The sequence below is a fragment of the Grampus griseus genome (assembly GCF_964374135.1).
Source record: "Grampus griseus genome assembly, chromosome: 2".
In the NCBI taxonomy this organism is placed as follows: Eukaryota; Metazoa; Chordata; class Mammalia; order Artiodactyla; family Delphinidae; genus Grampus; species Grampus griseus.
Window position 1 is genome coordinate 167,002,035 of NC_139018.1, and position 24,234 is coordinate 167,026,268.

Below are 24,234 nucleotides of genomic sequence, written 5' to 3' on the forward strand. Positions count from 1 at the left end.
AACTGCTTCCTCTAGACGCCAGCTTGGATTAGTCACTGGTAGGCCTGTTCTAAGCTCCTGGGATGAGCATTAGCTGTTTCTCTAAGCTTCCCCCGAGCACTCCACAAATACCAAAAGAGTTAGGCATAAAGCCGTGTTGAAAAGTCATCCCCTAGTGTGTCCTGTTGTCAGTTAAATAGTTCCAGTCCGAGGCTGTTGTGTTGTTTTTCCCAAGTCCAGATCCTGGGCTTCCAAGAGCTGGAAACTAAAAGACCTCTGTGATAATGTTCACCCATTACAGACAGATGGGCCATTTATCCCCAAAGGAGAAATCGAATAAGCTTTGCAGAATGACGGGCTAACAAAGGTCTGTGTGCCCCTCAAGAGACTGTCATCCGTTCGTCCAACAGATACTCATTGAGCACCTACCCTATTCGTTCTATAATGGAGGGTACACTGGTGAACAGAAGTGGGGTCTGGAAATGACAAATTTACCTGATGGGCAGGGACTAAGCAGGCATCCTGGCGGTGGGATGTGTCTCTGATGACGCTTCTTATCCACAAGAAAAGGATAGCCAGCCCTCCGGTCATTAATGACTTCCATAATGACTCCTCTGAGCGGCAGAGGCAAATTTTCCCCTCGAGTAATCAAAATAATTGCCTGGGGAATGGAGGCTCAGAAAGAAAGGAATTGTGCCACGGAGAGCGGTGATGGCGAAAGGGAACAAAAGCACCTGACGGGGAGAGCATTAGAGGAGAGATAATTGCCAGGAAAGCCTCTAGTAACACAGTCTTATGTCAGGGAAGTGCTGGCGCAGAGCTGAGACCGAAGGGGCAGAAAGGCCACCAGTGTCCAGAGAGATTCGTCCCCGCATCTCACCTGAGAGCTCGCCCACCTTTCTCAGCCTGCTAAGCCTTCTTCTTCTCTCACTTAGGGGACCACTGGGTTTGAAGCACATATTGATAAGTGTTTGGAGCTGGCGGAGTATTTATACAATATCATCAAAAACCGAGAAGGTTATGAAATGGTGTTTGATGGAAAGGTATGTATTCTGATTTCTACAATCCTCCAAAGTTTAGCCCATTCCAATTCTTATCACTAGTATCTTTTGATGTTAAGAATGTACTGTCCACATAAGTGGGACCATTACAAAGGAGAAGCAGGGGTGAGAGGGTAAAAATCAAACTCACAAAAAATAACTCTGTATAATGGTGTGAAAATCAGGCACTCCAAAGGTGATTACAAATGTGAAAAGCAGGATTGTATCCGGAAGCTGCAGAATAGATTTGAAATGTCCTTGGAATTTTCAAACTTGCCATTTTGGGCCGAGCGTGAATCTTACTTTCCTTTTCGTAGCCTCAGCACACAAACGTCTGCTTCTGGTATGTACCTCCGAGTTTGCGTGTTCTAGACAACAATGAAGAGAGAATGAGCCGCCTCTCTAAGGTAAGGACGCGAGCTCCTCTGATCTGTACCTCGGTGTATGTAATGGACCTTTCACGTGCATGTCATCCTTATGACAGACGTGCATGTCATCCTTATGACAGATGTGCATGTCTTTAGGAGAAATCATCCTCAGCCTTAGTTAATTCAGTAATTCAGAATTAGAAATGAAAACATTAGAACACATAAAATATTAAGGTTAACTTTTGTTCGCTTGTGTCAATAGTTTTTCAGAGTTTCAGAAAAGTTTCTTACTAGGTGCGAAACCCTTAAAACACAATGTCCAGGGACCAGTAAAATCTACACACACACACACACACACACACACACACACACACACACACGCACACACAATCCCAGAGGGAAAAGCGCTAAGGTGAAATAAATCATCTGCACTGTCCAATATGGTAGAATAGCTACATGTAGTTATTTAAATCTAAATCAATTAAAATTAAATTCAACTCAAAATTCACTTCTCAGTCACATTAGACGCATTTTAACTTGTGACTCGAGACTAATATATCAGATTGTGCAGACAGAAAACATCTGTGTGGTTACATAAAGCTCTCTTGGTCAGTACTGACATAGACCCAAAATGGGAGGAAATGTGGAGTCTTCTGGGCCACAGGAGAAGTTAAATTCTGGACCTAACAAGGCAATGCAATTACTCTTTGTGGCCTCTTGCCCACTACAGGGCTCAGCATACAATAGGCACTGAGAAATGTTTGTTGAACTAACGTGCCATTTACATATTCCAGAATAGGGAAGGGAAACACACTTAGGAAACCTACTAGTGGATCACAGACGTCTTCCCAGTGCACACTTTGGCTTGAAGACAGATATATATGTAACAAATGGTTATCACTAAAACGAGCCCAGCCACAGCTTCATGAGGGAGGGAAAGACGAGAATCTGGTTGGTGCATTTTCTGCTCCAGTCAGGACTGTGAGTGTGCAGATGGCCCACTGCCACTGAGGCAAAGTGGACACAGAAGGCCAGGGGCACCATGGGGACAGGACCACCATGGGGACGGGACCACATACAAACGCATTAGACCAAGGCAGGAGGCAAGGAGATGTCCTGCAGGTGTTCGTCAGACAAGAGTCCCAGGCGGCATACAGTAAGTCCCCTACACACGAACCTTCAAGTTGTGAACTTTCAAAGATGTGAACGTGCATTCCATCGTCGGGTGTGAGTGAAATTGCAGCTTGCCCTCCGTCTCCTATTGCTAACGATCCTTCAGCTCTACCATCTCCCACCTCCTCTCCCTCCTCCAGTCAGTAACTCTTCTTGCCTGTTCACTCAGTGCCAGCCCCTGTATGCCAGCTGTCGTACGGTACTACTATACTTTTCAAGGTACTGTACTGTAAGATTAAACATGTTTTCTTTATTTTTTGTGTTTGTTTTTTATGTATTATTTGTATGAAAATTGTTATAAACCTATTACAGTACAGTACTATATAGCTGATTGTGTTAGTTGGGTACCTAGGCTAACCTTGCTGGACTTACGAACAAATTGGACTTACAAATGTGGTCTCGGAATAGCACTCGTTCGTATGTAGGGGACTTACTGTGTTGGTCACCTCTTGTATTTCTGGTTCTTTTTCTTCTTCATCATCTTCTTGAATTTTAATTTTTATTATATTTGATCATTATCTGCATCTCTTCTATCAGATTTTATAGTCCTATACTGACTGATGGCCTTTCAGAAGGTCAACAGTGGATTTAAAAGTACATTGGTAAGGAGAGACAAGATAGGGGTAGGGAAGTAAAGAAGTACTAACTACTATGTATAAAATAATAAGCTACAAGGATATATTGTACAGCACAGGGAATAGAGCCGATATTTTATAATAACTATAAATGGAGTATAACCTTTAAAAATTGTGAATCACTGAAACATATATTATAAATCAACTATACCTCAATAAAAAATACTAATAAACAATAATAAAAGTTTATAGAAAGTATTACAAAAAGTACATTGGTAGGGCTTCCCTGGTGGCGCAGTGGATGAGAGTCCGCCTGCCGATGCAGGGGACACGGGTTCGTGCCCCGGTCCGGGAAGATCCCACATGCCGCGGAGCGGCTGGGCCCGTGAGCCATGGCCGCTGAGCCTGCGTGTCCGGAGCCTGTGCTCTGCAGCGGGAGAGGCCACAGCAGTGAGAGGCCCGCGTACGGCCAAAAAAAAAAAACAAAAAAAAAAAAAAAGTACATTGGTAAAGAAGTAGATTGGCCTCATATATAAAGTGACTTTTTTAAAGCCTATGTTATTAAATGTAATGGGAAATTTAATTGGTGAGACTTTAGTGTTTTCAAATATCTTATTTATGGTTATTCTGCTTTTTGATTTTTCAAAATTTCTCTCAGCCTTCCACGATGTAAAAACAAAAAGGTTTTGTAACACATAGTGAGAAATACATTTCTGTGATGTCTTTGTGAGATTATTTCATGATGCTTTAATCTGAGCCCTCTTTGGAGGAAACAAATGTGGATTTAAATTATGGAAGAGTTCCCTGGTTATTATTTTCTAAAGGACTGAAAAAGCTAATGGCACAAAGGATACAATGGTACCCTAAAACTCTTAAGGCACCCCCAAAGAGCTCTTGTTGATTGAGCCTTCAGTGAATTCTTCAACAGGCAGCCCCTTCTTTCCTAACTGACTTCCTTTATTCAGCAAAACCAAGAATGTGACCCCCAAAAAAGAGTCTAGAAAAATATTAAAATGCTGTATGCTCGTCAGAAAAGTCAGATTCTCATTTTCCTTCTTAACTTGTAGTTAGTGATCGTGCAGTGAAGTAGATGTTCCGTGTTCCTGCTAATTTGAGTTCGGCAGCATTTTCTGGAAGCAACCAGAAGCCATATGTATTTAGATGGCTGTGATTTCTGCCAACCCAGCTAGCTTTAGGAACTGGGGGGGGGGTGGGGGGGTTCAATCTTACTTTCTGCCAAAACCTGTTTGGGATGATGGCTGTTACCGTCAGTCTTTTGACTTCTGATCTGCATTTATTTCAAAAATTGGTGTTGAATGTCCTTAATAATTAATCCCATTCCTGTGTATTCTTACTTGGACTGCCTATGAAAACGCAATCAGAATTTACTTCACTGAGTAAAGCATTATCACTGTTTTGTCAGTGCTAAAGAGCAAGCATGATTTATTGCACAAATAAAACTAAGGAACAGTTATGTGATCTTTTTCCTTAAATTCCTGCAGACGCATGGATTTGGAATTCTTTTTCTAATCTGGGATTTCTCTTCCCAGGAACACACTGACTTGCCACGCCTCACAGCACAAAGTGATACATTTCATGTCCTTAGGCTACATTATTCTAGTAGATCCGTTTTCAGAACTTAATCCCAGTCTTGAAATATTTAAATTCTTTTTTATATTTATTCCCCGGCATGAGCCTGATGCCCTGCATACATCGTTAATCCTTTGGGTGAAAGAGGATCAACCCAACAGGAACATTCCTCCTTACATTACCTCCTTGTGGAATAAGGAAGGAGCAGAAGGGGATGTAAGAATGTGTTCATCTAGAATCAGAAAACCTCAATGTTGGAATCATCATCCACATTCATTTTTAGGAGAGGAAATTAGGTTCAGGATGTGAAGTGAAGGTGAAGTGAACATGAAGGTCAAGTCTGGCTTTGGCTTTGGCTTTCATAACTAACAAATAATTGGTCCTGATGGGGAACCATGTTGATTTTTCACACTGAGTACTTTGAGGATTAAAACCTCATTGCAAACCAATGATTATCTAAGTGTTGATATTCAAAAGTCACATGTTTATAACACCATTCTATTTGAATCTATCCTTCATTTAAAATGAATACAACTGTGATAGAAGGCATAGTTCCCATATTGAACTGAGTTGCTGACTATGAATATCTAACATAAGTCTAAAGCTTCCCTCACATCTACATTCCTGGTTAGGTATTTGCAGCAACGAACCTAGAAGATCAATGTTATATTTACAAACTCCAGTGGTGAAATATGTGGACAGATGCTGCATACAGTTGGACATAATTTAAAATGTACGCCTCATCCTAGGAGCTCTTCCTCTTATGCCACTTTTTATAGTCAATAAGGACTCAGGGAGCCCTCCATGTGCACACAGTGCTGTCCTGATAAAAGAAGTGAAGGACACTGTCCCTGCCTTCCAGGAGCTTACAGTTGAAGTACAAAGATGAAGTGTATTTTCTTATAACTGAGGGGATGATAGGACATTAGAATATAGACAGAATCTATGGATAAGGATCTTGTACTTACAACTTAGAGAAAATACGCTAATGGACTGCAGAAGTCAGGAAAGTCTTCCTAGTGGGTGTAGGACTGTGGTGGAGCCTTGGAATCTGCATAGGATACAAACTGGAAGTGAAAAGGAGTTCTAAGCAAATAGAACAAGTGTGACATGGTGAGACTGAGGATCGGTGTGAAGGGGTAAAAATATGTGTGGTACATCCAAGGGCTATTGAATAAGGAGGTCTTGTCAGAGCTGCAGATTCATTTGGGTGGGCACTGGATGAGTCCTCAGAGCTGGTGACAAAAGGCATTTGTGCTGGACTGGAGTTTGAGCTTAAATTCATATACAATAGAGGACCAAGGGCTGTAACCATCCATCTGGCATAAATGTGGTAAAATCGTGTCTGTGATCTGATTCTGTAATGTTAAATCCTTGTGGGTTCAGCTTTTTGCCTCAGCTGATTCTTCATGATTATTAGGTAATATATTTCAAAACATTTTATAAACTGAGTTAATGCAAAAGGAGAATAAAAAGAAACTAGGAAGCTTTACGGTCTCAAGAAGGAAAATAGCGTTAGGATCTCAAAAGTCTGCTTATTTTCACACATCACTTGATAGTGAGCCTTACATCTTGGTAAGATGAACCATGTGAAGTCTGTGAACCATGTATTACTTCCAATGAAGGGGAAAAAAACCCATCCCCCAAATGTTGTATTGCTAAGTTCTTTAGCCTTGGAACCAACATCAGATTCTTCTTGGTCTCCCAAAACACTAAGTAGAAAGTCAAGATGTCAAGCTCCTAAGAAACAAAAAAAAACAAAAAAAACTAGGGCTTACCTGGTGGCGCAGTGGTTGAGAGTCTGCCTGCCGATTCAGGGGACACGAGTTCGTGCCCCGGTCTGGGAAGATCCCACATGCCGCGGAGCCGCTGGGCCCGTGAGCTATTGCCGCTGAGCCTGTGCGTCCAGAGCCTGTGCTCCACAATGGGAGAGGCCACAACAGTGAGAGGCCCGCGTACCGCAAACAAACAAACAAAAAAAAGATTTCAAGCTCCTGATGATAGCCTACCACTGATTATTCCTTTTAGCACCTTCGAGATCTTGAAGGTTACACTGCTCCAGCCCTCTGATCCCAAGAAAAGTGAGAGGCAGTTCCTTCAAGGGATGACAAATATGGTTCTGATTGTTCAGTTAAAAACTAAAAGTGCTACTTGGTATTGGGTTCTTTCATGAAAGGAAGAGTCCCCGGGAGAAACAGTCACCGTCGTGGTCTGGTCTCTTCCGCAGGTGGCTCCAGTGATTAAAGCCAGAATGATGGAGTATGGGACCACAATGGTGAGCTACCAGCCCTTGGGAGACAAGGTCAATTTCTTCCGCGTGGTCATCTCAAACCCCGCAGCAACTCACCAAGACATTGACTTCCTGATTGAAGAAATAGAACGCCTTGGACAAGATTTATAATAACCTAGCTCACTAAGCTGTTTCAATTCTCTAGGTAGACAATTAAGTTGTCACACACTGTGTAAATGTACTTGTAGTTTGTTCCAAAGTAAATCTATTTCTGTATTGTGGTGTCAAAGTAGAGTACAGTTTAAAAATCAAAAACAAACATTGCTCCTTTTAAAAATCCTTTCTTAAGTTTAGAATACCTCTCTAATAATTAGTGACAAAAGGCTGTGTTCTAATCACTAAGGAAAAGCTTAAAATTGTTACAAATACCTCCCTTACTTTTAATATAGTGTGCAAATCAAACTTTATTTTCACTTCAGAGTAGTAGGGTTGAATAGTGCCAAATTGCCCCTGAATCATAAAAGGTTCTCTGGGGTGCAGTGAAAAGGATAAAGTAAATATAAAATGTATGCTGACAATAAAAAAACTCTTGCCTTTTTCATAGTATTAGAAAAAAAAATTCTAATTTACCTATAGCAACATTTCAAATATTTAAATACATATAATTTTACAAAAGGAAAATATATATATTAAAAAGAAATCCTATTTTGTAACATATAGATTTTTATTTTATATGGGTTATACAAACTGCAGGGGCAGATATTAAAAACTAAGCCAGATTTTTTTTTCTCTTTCTTTTAATGGAGGCACAATAAAACACTTAGCAAAGTTATTTTGAAACACAGGCCCACAAAATTCTTAAAAGGTATGATGCCTTCTTTCTGTTCATTTTATGGCTTATCACATCTCTAAAGTTAGTATTACAAAACAGACACAAAAGGATACTGCAAGTTCTTTAAAATGATTGGTTAGCTCGACAGTAAGACTTACTTCCCATTTAAGTTTTCCATCCATTGGATCTTAGTAGACCCGCTCAGTAGGCATGACAGCCATGCTTCATCTTAGACTAAATTAGGGTCATCGTCTCTATTCTGCTTTCCAGTTCAGCCTGTTTAGAACAGAAGGTTGATGCTGGTTCTTGAGATATCTTCCCAAACAGTATTCTTTTATTAAGTCATTTGGATTCACTAGAGAAAATAAAAATAAAATCCAATCAGCCCGAGCAGAGGAATGAAACACACTCCAGATGTGGTGAGCCCAGAAAATTAAACTTGGCCTTAGATCTCTGTGTGAGAATAATGATGTCATCCTGGATGCCACAGTGTCCCTGCCCAGGAAGGAGTCGTTCCCCTCCCGGGTCATTGCTCTTTCCCATTCACTCCCCATTCCGACCCACAAAAGTCTCTCCTGCTAAGCTCCCCGTGACTGGGATTCCCAATAATTAATTTCTACTCCATTAGTGGTTATTTTCCTCTCAGGAAATGAGCTCCTCACCTAGAATTTGGAGACAGCCTCTTAAGACCTTCTTTTATCATCTGTCTCCCATCAAGACCCAAAGTGACCAGACTATGTAGAGATCATATGCTCCTTAGAATTCAAAATAATATTTTAAAAGCATCCTTCTGCCCCTGCAAACCTGATGGAGGGACATGAGCTAACGAGAGCTCCCACAGATATTTATGGGGCACAGACTGTCGGAGTCAGAGAGGTAGTGGACCCATATGTGCAGACTGTGGACGCACATTTAGGGACATTCATCCTTTCTGTGTGCCCCAGTCAGAGCAGTGGTCAGGAAGACGGTAGGTGTATGAGGGAGGAAAGAGGACCCCATCCTTCGTCAAAGAGAAAAGGCCTCTAATATGACCACGGGATCCAACCACCTGAAAGCTTCCTGAGCTTGCCCCTACGTTCTCTCTCCCAGGTTATATATGAAAACGTTGATATTTGAGATGAACATGGCTTTGGGCCCTCTCTGTCTAGGAAGCAAATGGATTCTCTATGACTATTAGAAGAAAACGCTTTATCTGTGCCCCAGAATTTCATGAAGGAACAAGGCTCCTATTCTAGGCTGGGTCTAATGACCAAGCATTCCTTTCCTTTCTAGAAATTAGCTGTTGAGAATAAGCACACAACTGCCCACCTATTGTGAGCCTCAGGCCACAGACCCCATCTCAGAGGCAGAGACACTAATTATCAAACCCGCCATCCTGCTTGGAGGAGACGGTGAAGCCCAGTGCCCTGATCTGGACAGATCCCTCTCTACTCCAGGATGCTTCTATCTAGGGTTATAGATTCTCTATCAGAAGCGGCTGCTTTTTCACTTGATGGTATGACAGAACTTAAAGGAGGAACATTTGTGCCTGTGTTTGAAGTTCCAGCAAAAGAGTTTTTACCAAGAGCTTGTTTCCCCGACCCCCTGCCCCTTCCAGGTTCGTCCCCAAGTTTGCTGGGAGCCTTCATCAATCCTATGCAGTGAAAAGCTACCAGCCATAACCCAGGGAAGGAGGTAAATAAAAGCCTGATAAGTCCCGGTAGCTTAATAAATATTCTTTAAAGTAAGTTTGTAATCTACTCAAGAGAAAGGGAGGGAGGAAAGAAGGAAGGAAGGACAGAAGGAAGGAAGGAAGGACGGAAGGAAGGGAGATTGTTTTGAACTTTAGCCAAATTCCCAGTGCCAGAGGCCTTTATGTGGGACCATTCTTTACAAATATTAGAAGAGTTTGGCTTTAGCTTTAATCACAATTGACATGGCCATTTTCATTCAGATAGCAACATTGTGTTTATTATTTTTAAATACTTGGAAAAAAAAGTGTGGTATGTCTCCATCGGAGACACATAAATGGTACTGACTTCCTGAACTGTCTCAAGGACGTGAGGAAAGAAAAGGAAATCAGTTGTGTGTGTAACTGTGTTGCCTTTATTATACTGCTAGTACTGTCTCGTCACCTCAGATGGGGTTGTGCACTTTAGATCTGAACTTACAGTGTTGCAAATCAACATGTTTTGCTGTAAAAGCTTGTACAATATATTATTGATGTGTCTTTTCCTGTGTGGTAGCCGTACTGATTTTCTGAGAACCACGTTCGCATCTGTGCCCATAACCCTCTCACCCGCCCTCTCTCTGCTAAACGGTGTGCCCTGCACCTCAGCTCTCACAGGGAATACCCTCGGCTCCGCTCGCTGCTGAGAAATCTCCTTTGAGAACTGTGGGATTTCACAAAATGCAAGGAGGATGCTACTTCAGTGTCTCCAAGAACAGAGGAAACCAGTATGGAGGGTCACAAACAGCCAACGTTGCAGGCGCTGTCCCTGCTAAGATTGGGAGGAGGTGCTACTCCTCAGAATATGGACCAAGAAAGCACGGGTGTAAATATAGCAGCAGGACAAGGAACCCAGGAACCTAACAGCGGGTATCATCTTGCACGTGCCCTCCTGTCTTCAAATGCTAAGTGCAAATGCTGTGTATTGATTAGTTACCTGTGCCAAAGTCCTGTCCCCAGTCAGTGTTTCCAAAGGACATTGACATCTCCCCAGCATCGCTCCGTTAAGGACAGAAATCAATAAAAACTATAAACACATGGCAACCTGTTCTTCTTACCAAATATAAACTTGTGTATGATCAAAGTATTTTATGTGTTGTTTCTCTAAATCCAAATAAATGTGTAAACGTGGACGTATCTCAGGCTCTGGATGTGTATTTCCGGCTTTGCAGGCCGTGTGAGGGGCTCATTTCTAGGGAATTGCCTATATCAAAGGCCCTTCACTTGTCACAGACTCAGAGCATCTCTGCTGGGAAAAAATCTCTTACTCCCCCAGTCGCTTCTGCAGGATATTGCTTGACCACTCTGATTTCTCCTTCAGTCAGACCCAGTCTTTAACAAAAAATGTATGTATTATGGGAAATTTCACGTACACACAGAAGTGGGAAAAATAAGTATAATAACCTCCCATGAAGGCTTCACCCAGCTTCAAAAGTCACTAATTCGGAGCCTGAATCTTGTTTCATCCATCCTTCCCCCCAATCGTGTCCTCCCAACACCAAATAATTTTCATGTGAATCCGTAAAAGATAAAGAATCCTTTTTAACAAGTCCTCAATACAATGATCCCAACTAAAATGATAATAGTAATGCCATAATGATATCAAATATCTCATTGCCTGGATTCTCAGATCTAAAGCAAAACCCATGGACCATGGCCTGTGCCCAGGAAGCCCAATGAGGCCCCCATGAATTTCAGGACAGCTGGGACCTAACTGTACGCAACGCCAGTGCTCAATGCAACACCGTATAACGTACGTGCGGGCTATGCGTGGGCTGTTGTGTATCTTCCATTGTGTCGAGGTTATTGCTGGACCTCTTTGGGTTGTGATTCTGGGAGGTATCACGTGTCTGGGGGCTTTCCTCCCGTGCTTTTAGAGGTTAAGAAATGCAGGCAGGTTAAAAGCTATAACGTCACGAGGATTTAACTGGTGGAATGTATCCTGATTTGCCTTATCAGGTCCAGGCTGCCCTATGGGCTTGAGATGCCCTTAAAGGTATTATTCTGGAGTGAAGAGATAGTATTGATACTTCAAGCAGACAAATGGAGGGGAGGGGGAGGGCATAAGAGATGAAGTTTCTGGAAATTTTCAATATTGCTTATAGGGGAACTGGTGGACACCAGCCAAATATAGAGGGAACACCTCGACATTCGTGCCTTGGTTTCCATTGTTCCCTCAGGCTGGGAAGAATCTCCCGAAACTCCTCGCATCTTCACGGACGTTGTTATAACAGTAATCTTCACAGATTCTTGTGCGGCTTAAATAAAATGTTAGCAGTTTGTGTGGTGCTTTGTACCCAATAGCGTGCAACAAATCTCGTTATTGTACTAACGCTGGTAATTGTACGTGAATTCTGTAAACCAGCTCTTGCTGTCTCCTTCGGTGCTCAGCGACCTCTGAATTCCCTACTTTCTCTTGGGCAGCAGTATTCGTACGTAACAGGTTGAGGCTGGAAACGTCCTCTCCTGCATTTTCCTCTGCTTGCCCAATGTTGATCATAAGCAAAGTCTGTTTCTTATGCTTCTGTGTCATCACCCTTCCTTCCTGGCCGCCCTCTAACCACACACATGCCCTGACAAGACTCTCCGATCTCTGGTGCTCTCCTACAGGTGGAAGGCACTCCATCCATCCCGTCACCGGCTCTGCCCCTGGTGTGGGACCTGTTCTCCGCCAAGCCCATTTCCTCAGCTGAGAAATGAGGTGGGACCACTTGATCGCCAAAGGAAAGATGTAGGTGGAAGGTGGTTTAAGATGACAGGTTTATAAACCTGGAAGGGTCCTTAGATGCATTCATTAATTCAGCTAACCTTTACTGACAGGCTACCATGTGCCAGATGTTTTCATATATTAATCCAGCGCCTTTATTTTATGAGTGGGACAAAGGAAGCTCAGAGAAGTATAGCCATTATCTAAAGTCAAACTGAATTCATAGCACAAACAGCACTTATATACACATCATGTATCTAATATAAGACATATACACACCCACATACACACATATAACCACACAGATCGAAGTGTGTGCACACACACATACACACACACACACACATCCATTATAATTTAATGGACTTGGTGGTCCAACAATAAAATTCTAATTTATTTCGGTTATTGACACAAAACAAAAGCAAACACCAGCTCAGTGTTCAAGTTTAAGGAGAACTGGAGGGGCCGAGTCCCTTCAACACCAATAGTGGTGCTACAAAAGCATCTTGTGAATACTTGGTTGGCTAACAGGCATACCTGCTGAATTCCACCATGAAATGGAGGAAAGGCCAGGGCGGGGAGGCTGGGAGGCCCTAGGGAGTAACTCTGTGCTCCTGTCACCACCTTTTCAGCTTGCCATTCATTCTGCAACCTGTTCTTCCAGCCCCCAAGGGATTGGTACACTAGCGATGTCCCAGGAAAATGTCAAATAAAAATTACTCTAAAAGGACAAAATAACTACAAATGGACTATTTTCTGCCATAGAGAGAGCAGAGGATTGCATGTGAAAGCAAAGATGGGATAAAACTTTTGACGTGGGAGGCTGAGAGGGTGTAGAGATAGACCAAAGGCCAAGGAAGTGAATATATCAGAATATATCGGGTCACCCCAGATCTGGCCTGCTCCTTCCTGAGGGTGCTATGGCCCTGTCTCACAGCTGGGCTCGCCTAGTCCACTCTCAGAAGCCCAATCCAAGGGAGCTGCTCCCATTTTCATTAGAAGAAAATACTATCCCTGAAAAGCCCTGACTCGGTTTCACCTTGCCCCCAAAGCCTCCCTCACGGGCCCCCAAGTAAATACACCGCGATTCTAAGGGTTTCATCTGTGTCACCTGCCACTCACTGGCATCCCTGTTGCCTTGAAACTGTTCTCCAGCCATTTCTCATCTGTGAATCTAGTCTTTCTGTTTCACTTTGAGGGCAAAGACAGGTCTTCTGATCACAGGCTTAGAGACCTGCAGAGACTCTGAAAGATCGTCCATTCAAAGTTTTGCAAACTCTGGCCCGAGGACCCAGGGAGATGGAAGATGTCTCTAGTTTGGAGCAGAATAAGAAGTTCACGATGAGGAAGGGGTTTCGTACAGCGGAAGCCAGTCTCTCATCTCAGATTATGCCCTTGACGCCTTTCATTGTTGCTGTCATTCATCAATGCCCTATCATTTCTAAAATGATAGCAGTGATATCTTATTTGGCAAGAGGAAGACTTAACAACTCTGCTAACTGCATTTTTCCTATAAACCACAAATCTGAGAACCACTAATGCCATGAAATCTTTCCAATTCTCCCCACCCCCAAACTCCATCTCATGACACTTAGCTTTTAATAAATGTTATTTAAATTGACTGGAAGATTTGTAAGCTAGACTGAAAGCTTTGAAAGACTATGGCTAGTGATGTAGTCTACATATTGTGAGAAGCTACTGATGCCCCAATAATATTTTCATTTTCAAAGCCACACACATCCCAACATCTCTTGGCATTAGACTCCTCGTACGTGGTTGCTTGCATTTTATTGCACTTCACCCAGGGAACCCCTTAAAGATATTAGAACCTAAGATCTTTCATGATGTTCCAAATAAACAAGAACCTTCAAAATTAGCCTTTGATAGATGGAGGAGAAGTTGTGACCCTGAACTATCAAAAGCATCTCTTCATTTCACTCTGTTGGCTTCAGAGGAGAGTGAGTTACAGGCTCTTTCACGATCTTGATGTTACCCAGGCTCCAGTGATTAGAATGGCAGTTCTTTTTGTACCTCACATAGTGTTTCCTGGTCCATGATTCAAGCAGATGTACAAATCTGACACCATTTGCCACCGCATGGAAACTGACAATTCTCAGCAACATATATCAAAATGTCCATTGAGGAAAAAAGCACCTGGCTTAACATCTGTCCTTGTTTATTTGAAGAAAACTCTGATTAGAAATGATTTAATAAACTCAGTTATTTTCTTTATTCTTACCTTCCCAGTTAATTCTTAGAGGAAGTTTGCAGTAGGGGATACGTAGGGAGATGAGTAGGAGAGAGAAATGAAGCTGCTATTATCATCATTATTATTACTACTACTACTACTACTATTGTTATTATTTTAGGCTGTGCCACACGGCATGTGGGATCTCAGTTCCCCAACCAGGGATTCAACCCACACCCCCTAAATTGGGAGCGTGGAGTGTCAACCACTGGACCACCAGGAAGTCCCTAAGCCGCTATTATTGTTTTAATCTCTTCATACCAAAAGGACATGAGAGAGGGTTTTTTTTTTTCTTCTGGCCTTCCATGAGCTGCAATTAACACATATCTACATCATGGGTATATGTGAGTATTTTAAGACTAAATGAGGAAAGAGATTTGTTTTGACTGTAAAAACAATATTACCCCAATGTAGATGAGATTTTTGAAGATGTCCCCATTCCCATACCTCCCCTGATATTTTTTGCATCTGTAATAGTAAAGAGATTCCAATTCCCATGGTAACCCAAGCAGCATTGAAATTACCTGCCCAGCGTTTACGATAGACCACCATAGGTGTTCATTGCAGAAGCAGAGGGGTCCCAGGAAAATTTCTTCCTGTCCTTGACATCTACTGAGACACTGAGTCTCATTAGCTTCCTTCCCAGAGACTGCCATGGCCAAATAAACACAGACTTGATTTCGTAGGTGTTACGAGTGCTTGTGAGTACTGTAATTTCAGGAAGGAGGTGGCCTAAAGGGCTGGGTTTGTGATGGCCAGGGAACCTAGGCTACTGCCAGGAGAGATGGGATCTGTGTACTCACATTTTCATTCCTCCAGCAAGGCAGCTGCTGGAGACATTGCCTGGCCTCAGATGCCAGCGCTGTTACTGATTAGCTCTGTGACCCTGAGCAAATCACTTAATATCTCTGAACCTCAGTTCCCTCTGTAAAGTGAGGACAAGACTAGCACTTACCGCCTAGGATGATAGTGAAGATTCAGCTGAGAAGAGAACCTGTGCCTGGAACACAGTGAATGTTCAGTATGTGTTTGATATATTGTGATTCTGGCCTGCTGCCTGTAAGGACCAGGCTTCCTAGGCAAGCCCTTCATCCTACTTCACTCACCTAGAGAAGATCATCCTGAACACAGAGCGGACGTGGCAGCACGTCTCCCTGTAGAAAGCCATTCTGTGATTCATCCCTGTGGACCGCAGCCTAGGGACTGAGGCGGCCTCGGCCAGACTCAGCCTTCCCTTTTGCAGAGAAAAGAGACCCAGGAGGACTGGGCAGGGTAGCTGAGGAGAAAGGAAGAACAAGAGGAAGTAAGTTATCTCAGTGGGGATGAATCATCCAGTAGCTATTTGAACCCGTTTCCCCAGGGAGCATCCTTGCCTCAGACAGGCACCCAGCAGAGTTACAGCCACTGACATGGGCATCAGCTTTGGCTTCACTGGAATGGCTAACATGCTTACATCCCCAAGCCCTCCCAGCTGCCATTTATACAAGGAGAATGAATCATTGGCAGCACACCACGAGAAGGAAGAGTGACTTGGTCTCCCCAGGCCACTAAAGACTTTCTAGTGCCTCAAAAAGCAAGTAGCAGGGCTTCCCTGGTGGCGCAGTGGTTGAGGGTCTGCCTACCGATGCGGGGGACGCGGGTTCGTGCCCCGGTCCGGGAAGATCCCACATGCCGTGGAGCGGCTGGGCCCGTGAGCCATGGCCGCTGAGCCTGCACGTCCGGAGCCTGTGCTCCGCAAAGGGAGAGGCCACAACAGTGAGAGGCCCGCGTACCGCAAAAAAAAAAAAAAGAAAAGAAAAACAAAACCACTTCACACCCTTTAGGATGACAATAATTTTTTTTAAAACCCCAGAAAACAACAAGTGTTGGCAAGGATGTGGAAACATTGTAACCCTTGTGCATTGCTGGTGGGGATGTAAATGGTTCAGCTGCTGTGGAAGATAGTATGGTGGTTCTTCAAAAAATTAAACATTGATTATGATATGATCCAGCAGTTCCACTTCTGGGTGTATACCTGAAAGAATCAAAAGCAGAGGCTCGAACAGATGCTTGTACATCAGCGTTCACAGCAACATTATTCACAGTAGCCGGAAGAGGAAACCCCTCAAATGTCCATCAGTGGGTGATGGATAAACAAAATGTGGTTTGTACCTACGACGGATCATTATTCAGCCTTGAAAAGGAAGGAAATGTTGACACATGCTACAACGTGGAACATGATGCTCAGTGAAAGAAGCCAATCGCAAAAGGACAAATACGCTGTGATTCCACCCATGTAAGGTACCTAGAGTAGTCATAGCCAGGAGGCGGAAAGTAGAAAGGTGGGTGCCAGGGGCTGGGGGAGGGGAACTGGGGAGTTGTAACAGGTACGGAATTTCAATTTGGGAAGATGAAAAAGTTCTACAAATAGAGATGGATGGTGGTGATTTCACAGCACGGCGACTGTTCTTAATGCCACAGAACTAGACACTAGAAATGGTTAAGTGGTAAATCTTATGTGTATTTTACCATAATGATGAAAACAATAGGTTTATCAACACTGCCTATAAATCTAAAATTACCTCAAAAATAAAAATTTTATTTAGAAACAACTACAGATGGAAAAACTCGGTTTCTTCCCTTCACACACTTTGTTCTCCTTGTTGGCTCGTTGGCGGTTTGTCGAATGCATGTTGATGTCACAGTTGGTAGAGTGAGAAATTAACCCGCGGCTCCTAGAACACGTTCCTGCCCCGGAGTCCTAAGGCCCGGCCTCATCCACACGTCCAGTTACGGGGTGTGCCTCTCAGCCCATTTTGCCTCAGACTCGTTGAGGCCTTTGACTTCTTAAAATAAGTGTGATCAGGCTGTCAGCGCCTGTTTAAAGCTGAGCTGGGGAGTGCGGTGAACAGCTGGGAGCTGGTTTGCGTGTGCTGGCAGGGGTGCAGCAGGAACAAGGCAGGGCACCGGGCGCTGGCGTGCTCGTGCCTTCCAGGTGTACCTCGAAAGGCTTCTAACGTACGCAGAGACTGACATCTGTCCGGCCAACTGGGAGCGGATTGTTCTGGGGGCCATCCTGCTGGCCTCCAAGGCGTGGGACAACCAGGCAGTAGTGGAACATGGACCACTGCCAGATTCTGAAGGACATCACGGGGGAGGACATGTGAGTGTGGCCGGGGGCCTCTGCAGAGGAAACCCGACCCTTTGTGGACGTGCACAGCGTGGAGTGAGTGAATGTGACTGCACGTCTGTTGTGTGCTGGCTGAGAAAGGACACGGTTGCGGATAGGATTTGCAAGAACCCATATTTCTCATCCTGTGGGTCCCGAACAGGTACTGGTGACACCTTCTGGTTTGTGAAACTGGTCACTGAAACTGTATTCTAGGCGAACCTTCCTTTACGTTCCTGCTCTCCGTCTGCGGTGAGGTTCATCCCAGCTCTGTACACACTGCAAACCGATGACAGGCAGCAGATGGGCTAAAATGTTACCTGTTTCTGTTCAGTTTCAGAGAGAAGGTGAAATTTAACTGCTTTTGTCACATTTTGCAAGTTCACCTGCTTAAAATGAGCGTTCTGTCCCCGAGGTCCCCCTGTGCATCCTGGTCAGGCTGCGTGTTCTCCTCTCTCAGGGCACCATCCTAAGCTCACACTTAGCTGCATCCTGGGGGCTGGGTGCACAGGAGGCGGGGTCAGAGCCTCTCGGGAGAAATGAGCTGTTTTGGAAACACTTAATCAGGTTGAACTTCTTATAGTTCCTTACGGTTTACAGGCCTTTCTGACACGATTCTTGCTAATATTTTTCTGGTCTTGTTTGTCTGGCTTCCTTGAGGAAGCTCTGAGCTAGAGCAGGTTCCACTGTGTCCCGTCCACATCCAAGTTCCTGGACTCAGTGACCACTACGGGCTCCTGTTCAGCCTGGCCCCCGCTTCCTCTGGTTGCTGGTTCGCTGGGCACCCTATTTTTATGCTGCCCTGGGAGCACTTATTTGTGTTTTTGGGTCTTTTGCCAGAGCCTTTTCCTGCTGCAGACCTGTACGACTCCTTCCTGCATCTGTCATTCTTTATGATAAAAAGTAAGACAAATAGGAAGTTTTTGATAGTAAGAAAAATAAAATAAAAATATAAAAAAATTCTTGATTATATTTCAAAGTGAAAACAGTTGCTAAGATAATTGTCATCCAGACAGTAAGTAGGTTGCTTCCACCTTTCAGCTGCTGTGAGTAACACTGTCGTGAACATGAACACGGGTGTGCAGATACCTCCCTGAGGCCCTGCTCTCTGTTCTTTGGGGTCTGTGCCCAGAAGTGTGATTGCTGCTTGGTGGCTGGTCTTTAAAGTGAGCCCATTTTTCTAGAAAAGCCGACAGGCCATTAGGTGATGAAAACAACTCTCTTTACTCCATTTGCAAGTTGCTAAATGGCATCAGTTCAGTTGGGTTTCTTTACAACGTTGAGCTAAAATGTTTCTGAAATATTTTTTGTTTATTGACTTGAATTTATTTATTATAGAGCTTTATTTATTATAGAGCTTTATTTCTTCGTAATTATCCCCTTGAGGGCTGTAAATCCATCAAGCCCGTTTTCTGCATCACTGTTAGTTTTCTGATGGTTTATCACATAACAAGCTGTCTGATGTCCCTGGAGGATGTACTGCTGCCATGTGAAAATTCAAATTCGGGGGATTATTTTTATTTTCTAAATCTTGCCTTAGTTTGAAAACACAGCAGCTCTAAAATCTTTATTCCCCCCAAACTTAAACAGAAACATTCAAGAAAACAAATATTCAGAAAGGCTGTTTTGTCCCTAAGGAACCCTGGGAAACCGTCACCTTGTTCAAAACCAGATTCCTCTTGACTTTAATCCTAGTTATACCCTCAACAAGAGACAGTGATGTCTAGATACCATTTGAGGCAGACTAGTTCTCTTAATGTTTATACTAAAAGCAAGGTTTTCTTCCTGGCATTGGAGAATGGGACCTGCAGTGGCGCCTCTTGGCCACAGGGCGGCAGTCGGTCCACAGGCAGCTCCCACGTCGTCCAGGAGAGAGCGCTTCTGCCTTAGCGGTATTTTTGACACACCTCGTTAAAATCTTATCTGAGTTCCAGTATTTCACAGGATGACCTCTTAAGTCTCACGTAAAGGAGGCATAAATACAAGTCATTAAAAGTGTAAAGTTTAGCACAACACACACATTTGGGGCTTTACCTCTTTCTCGAAGCTGCATCGATTAAATGACTGGATGCGACGTCGTGGTCGCTCCCTCGAGGCGCTCAGGCCTTCGATAACGACTTGCTGAGGTTTCTCGCTTCTGATCTGCCTGGGAGCTTCCGTCGGGGAACCAGCCACCCTGCTCACCTCCCAGCCTCCCTGCCGCCTCAGTGCTCCCGCCCCCGTTGTCATAGCAGCGCTAAACGGGCTGGGACGGCTGGATGGGGCCCCTGACCGGAAGCAGACGGGCTGCCCCGCCCCCCCGCCAGAAGCATCCCGCCCCCACGTGGCTCCTCCCCTCCGGAGCTGGTCGCTTCCGGGGCTCAGGTCAGCTCTCACTTCCGGGAAGCCTTCCCTGGATCCCTCCGCCCAGGCTGAGCTTGCTCCGCTCCTTTCAGTAACAGGAATTATGGCGCGCTAAGCGCATGTTAGGTGCTGAGCTGGGGCCAGGCTGCACCGTCAAATGTCACGGTTTCTGGCTCCGAGGAGACAAGGCGGGGAGACTGTGATAAAGGACAGAAGTGAGCCCGGGGTGCTTCCCCGGGGAGGTGGCCCAGGACCAGGGCTCCCAGACAGACCTGTCGCCGAGCACGCTTCCACCCCCCTCCTCCCCGCAGTAACTACCGAGAAGTAGGCCTGCAGACTGGGGAAGTTTTCAGATGCACTGTGGCCGCCGTGGGTCGTCTTCATCCAGCTCTAAGTGGGTTGGCTCCCTTATGGACCGGGCGCTGTCGTCGAGTGGTTCTCAGCGTGCGAGCAGGCCCAGAAGCAGCTCGCGGGAGTGTTAGGGATGCACGTTCTCGGGCCCGCCCAGACCTGCCGGATCAGACGGGTGGGCCCAGCAGGGGGTCCTCACGTGCCCTGCAGCTGATGGGTGTGCGCTGGGGCTGGGGAACCGCCTCCCCTCCCGTGGTCCCGAGGAAGCCGGTCAGCGTGTCCCCACCGTCTCCTCCCGGGAAGGGCGGTCCTCCAGGTCTTGGGGAGGCCTGCCTTCCAGGCTGCTGTCCGCCCTCACTGGACTCCACTTGACAGCTCTCGACTGCATCTTCTGCCCCCTGTTTGAGCCGATGGTTCACGCGGAGAGGTGAGGCCAGAGCTTGCCGTGTGTGTGTGTGTGTGTGTGTGTGTGTGTGTGTGTGTGCGCGCGCGCACAGACGCGCTCAGTCTCAGTGTCAGGGTCGCCCTGAAGCCCTTTCTGGTGATCATCCCAGTTAATCAGGCCTCATCCTTCCGGGCACTGGACCTGGTGGACTTGGCTGTCTCCAGCAGCCTGCCCAGGGGGCCGCGGGTGGGGACGGCGGCTGAGTTGTGCGTTTCTGTCTTTCTCTGCAGGAACGAGCTGGAGCGACAGTTCCTCGAATTGCTCCAATTCAACATCAACGTGCCCTCCAGTGTTTATGCCAAGTATTATTCTGATCTTCGTTCTCTGGCGGAAGCCAACAACCAGAGCTTCCCCTCGAAGGCCCTGAGCAGGGAGAGGGCCCACAAGCTGGAGGTAAGAGGCGTCGGCGCTCCGCGGGTGCTCTGCTGCCAAGGGAGCTGTGCCTTCAAGGTTGTTCTCGCCGCTGCGTGTCGTTGTAAAATAATGACGAGGTGCCTTGGATTTCATTTGTACAGCCTCATATTTTTAATAACTTTCTTAATATCAGTTTTAATTTAATATGCATTGATTCTATTTTTTTAAATCAAACAAGTTTTAAACTCCTGTTTTAAAAAAGTGAGCCCACACAAAAAAGTGTTTCCCAGCATGCACTTTTGTAAGGAAAAAGGTACCAGATGACCCTATGATTGGGAATCCAAAAAAGGTTTAATTCTGCTTTCATTTTTCATTTTTTCAAAGTATTTTCTTCACAGCCCTGTTAGTTCTGGGGCCAAACCCATTGGTCTTGGCCTGGGTTTCGGGCCGTCACTGTTAAGCTGTGTGACTCTTGTGTGTTATACTTGTGTGTAGCTCAGCTTTGCACTTGCACCTAGCTCTTCCCATCCGACTTTTGACGGCTGAAAGGATGGGGACAGGAAGGATCACAGGTGAGAGTTTCTGCATCTTCATCACAGCACCACATGAGACAGGGTTCTCGCCGTGTGACAGCCTGGAAGGCTGTCCTGTCAGTCGTTTTGATGGAAGATTATCTGTTCATGAAGTTAGTCAACACACCGAGCACCTGTATCTACCAGGCTTCGCCCATAATGGGGATAGATCAGGACTCAAACCCGTGGCCCCTGCCCTCGTAAAGCTGTATTGCTTTGGTCTGGACAATGGTTCTGACATGACGAGAAAGTAGACACATGTCTTTATCACGATTGGGGAATGTGGCAGAGTCTCTGAGCCTGTCTCTGGAGAGGAGAATGTGTAGAAGGTGCTTCTTGAATGTCAGTTCATGGGGCTCTACAGTCATTTAGTTAATGTCATACTTGAGTAATTTTTTAGTATCTTGAAGCTAATGTGATTACTACCAGGAAAATCTAGGAGAAGCAACTGGAAAATGGTTACTAGGAGTTCTAATAGATGGCATGTAGGAGATCACTATACCTAAATTGATAGTTTTCCGAGTTACTGGCAATAACCATTAGAGAATATAATGGAGGAAAGGTGCCATTCAAAATTGCAGCAAAGTATAAGCAAGGGAAGAACACAAGCATTGTCCTTACAGTGTGCCCAGCGCAACTTAAGCACTTAGCATACGTTTTTCTTTCTTTCTTTTTTAGCATATGTTAACTCATGTAATCTTCACCGTGGTTTGAGGGGGTAGCTGTTATTATTATTCCCAGACAAGAATGCTTAGGTTTGGAGAGGAGAACAGCCTTGCCCTGGGCACACTCACGAGATTGTAGAGCCTGGAAGCCAGAGCGTAGAGCTTGTGTTTAAGCACCGCGCTCCAAGCCCTCCCAGTGCCCCTGCTCAGGGAAAAACCTGTCAAGAAAGTGCTATAGTGTCTGGGTCTTCTTCCCGCCGCAAATTTATTCCAGTCTCAGACCTGCGAGTGTGATCTGTTTGGAGAGGGGGTATTTGCAGATGAGGTCGCACTGGATTAGGGTGGGTCCGGAATCCAATACCAGTGTCCTTCTAAGGAGACGGAGACCGGAGACTTGGGGGCAGGACCACACGGTGACAGCAGAGACTGGAGTGGGAGAGGCAAGGAAGGGGGCTTCCCTGGAGCCTGGAGCGAGCGTGGCCAACGCCTCGATTCCCGACTTGCAGCCTCCAGAACCGTGAGAAAGTCAAGTTCTGCTGTTGGAAGGCATCCAGCCTGTGGCAATTTGTTGCCGCAGCTCCAGGAACCTCAGAGACGTGCAAAACCTAAATAGAGAAAGTGCTCAGTGCTCCTTGGAAAAGGGCCGAACGGGATGCACCGTGTTCCTGATGTAAACACGTCCGTCTGCACCCCCTTTCCGCTGCCCCCTCCATCCAGGGGATTCCTGTCACCCAGTCCTGTCCCGACTGAGGACCTTTCTCTGAGCTGTGATTTCTGTCTGGCGCGTTTCCCCCCACGGATTTGCGTGAGAAACTCTTCTCATTCCGACGCCCCTCAGATGTCACTTCGTCCCAGAGGCCTGCCGTGGCCACCCTGTGGAAGGCAGCCCGCCCTGCCGCCCTCACGGTGAGGACCCGGCATGGCCCTCGGCGTCTCAGCTCCCCGGCCCCGTCTTCACATCCCCCCGCACCCCGAGTGTGGCCCCGGACGGAAGGAGGGAGGTCAGAGAACCGAGACAGAGCCGGCCTCGAGGGTGCCTTAGGGAAAGGAACGTGTGTGGGATCTGGGTACACCTGGAGAAGGAGGGGGTTCCACTCAGGAGTCCTCCCCGTCGCCCCTCCCCGTGCATCAGCCCTCCCCCCTCCCCCGCCCCCCTCCATACCTCCCCTCCCCGCCCCTTCCTCCTGTCTGGGCATTGCTGAGGCCCAGCGCTAGGGAGACCTTCTCCTCAGTAGAGATGCACATGCAAACATGAAAGACTTTGGAAGTCAGCCAGGGAAGTCTGAACAGTATCTCAAACGTAACTTTTCCCCCAGAAACAACGCTGCTGCCTCATATTAGGTGCTTTCGACTCACAGAGCTTCTCACCCGCGCCCTGGGCAGCTCCCTGATGGGGCGGAGCAGAGCTGGTCCCCACAGTCCCCAGCTGGGCTGGAGTCAGGAGGGCAGAGTGACTTGGTAAAGGTTGTAGCATCAGCCCCAGCCTGTCTCCAGCTGCCCCTAAAACCGTCTCATGGGCAGGTCCCACCCGTCACCGGAATCTCCAGAGCCTTGTCCTTGGCGGGGAGACAGCTGCACCCTTTGAGCCTTTTAAGAAGGCTTAGCAGTACCTACCAGCATGAGCGGCATAGAGGACTGTTATTTTTATAGCTGCTAAATCCAGATGCCACGCAAATGGTGGGCCCAGTCTGCTCAGAGCATCCTGCGGACTCCAGGCACGGCTGTTTCGAAGCGCTGGCTCGGCTTCGGTGACGCCCTTCCCATCAGGTCTCAGCTTGAGTGCTTTAGAGAGGCTGGACTCCGGGGATTTCATAGGTGGCCCCAGCCGGCCCCTCCCCTGAGGCCACGGCCTGTCCTCTGGCCTGCAGGGGTCCTGCTGGACCGTGGTTTTCTTTTTCTGTACTTT

General features: G+C 45.9%; 1 protein-coding gene and 1 pseudogene across 2 annotated transcripts in view; both read left to right on the forward strand.

Annotated features, from left to right (window-relative positions):
• GAD2 (glutamate decarboxylase 2) overlaps nt 1-7,126 on the forward strand; it is a gene marked incomplete at both ends in the record, with an annotated part of 65,715 nt that extends 58,589 nt beyond the window's left edge. The window contains 3 exons of the mRNA XM_082649504.1: nt 915-1,022; nt 1,337-1,426; nt 6,953-7,126. Of these exons, the coding sequence (XP_082505630.1) occupies nt 915-1,022; nt 1,337-1,426; nt 6,953-7,126 (372 nt within the window). The remainder of the gene's footprint in view (nt 1-914; nt 1,023-1,336; nt 1,427-6,952) is intronic.
• A 9,540-nt stretch (nt 7,127-16,666) lies between these two features.
• On the forward strand, nt 16,667-23,078 carry LOC309819342 (cyclin-Y-like; annotated as a pseudogene). Its single transcript has 4 exons — nt 16,667-16,725; nt 17,370-17,592; nt 20,968-21,130; nt 23,046-23,078. The product of its transcript is annotated as a cyclin-Y-like (transcript).
• The last annotated feature ends 1,156 nt before the right edge of the window (nt 23,079-24,234 follow it).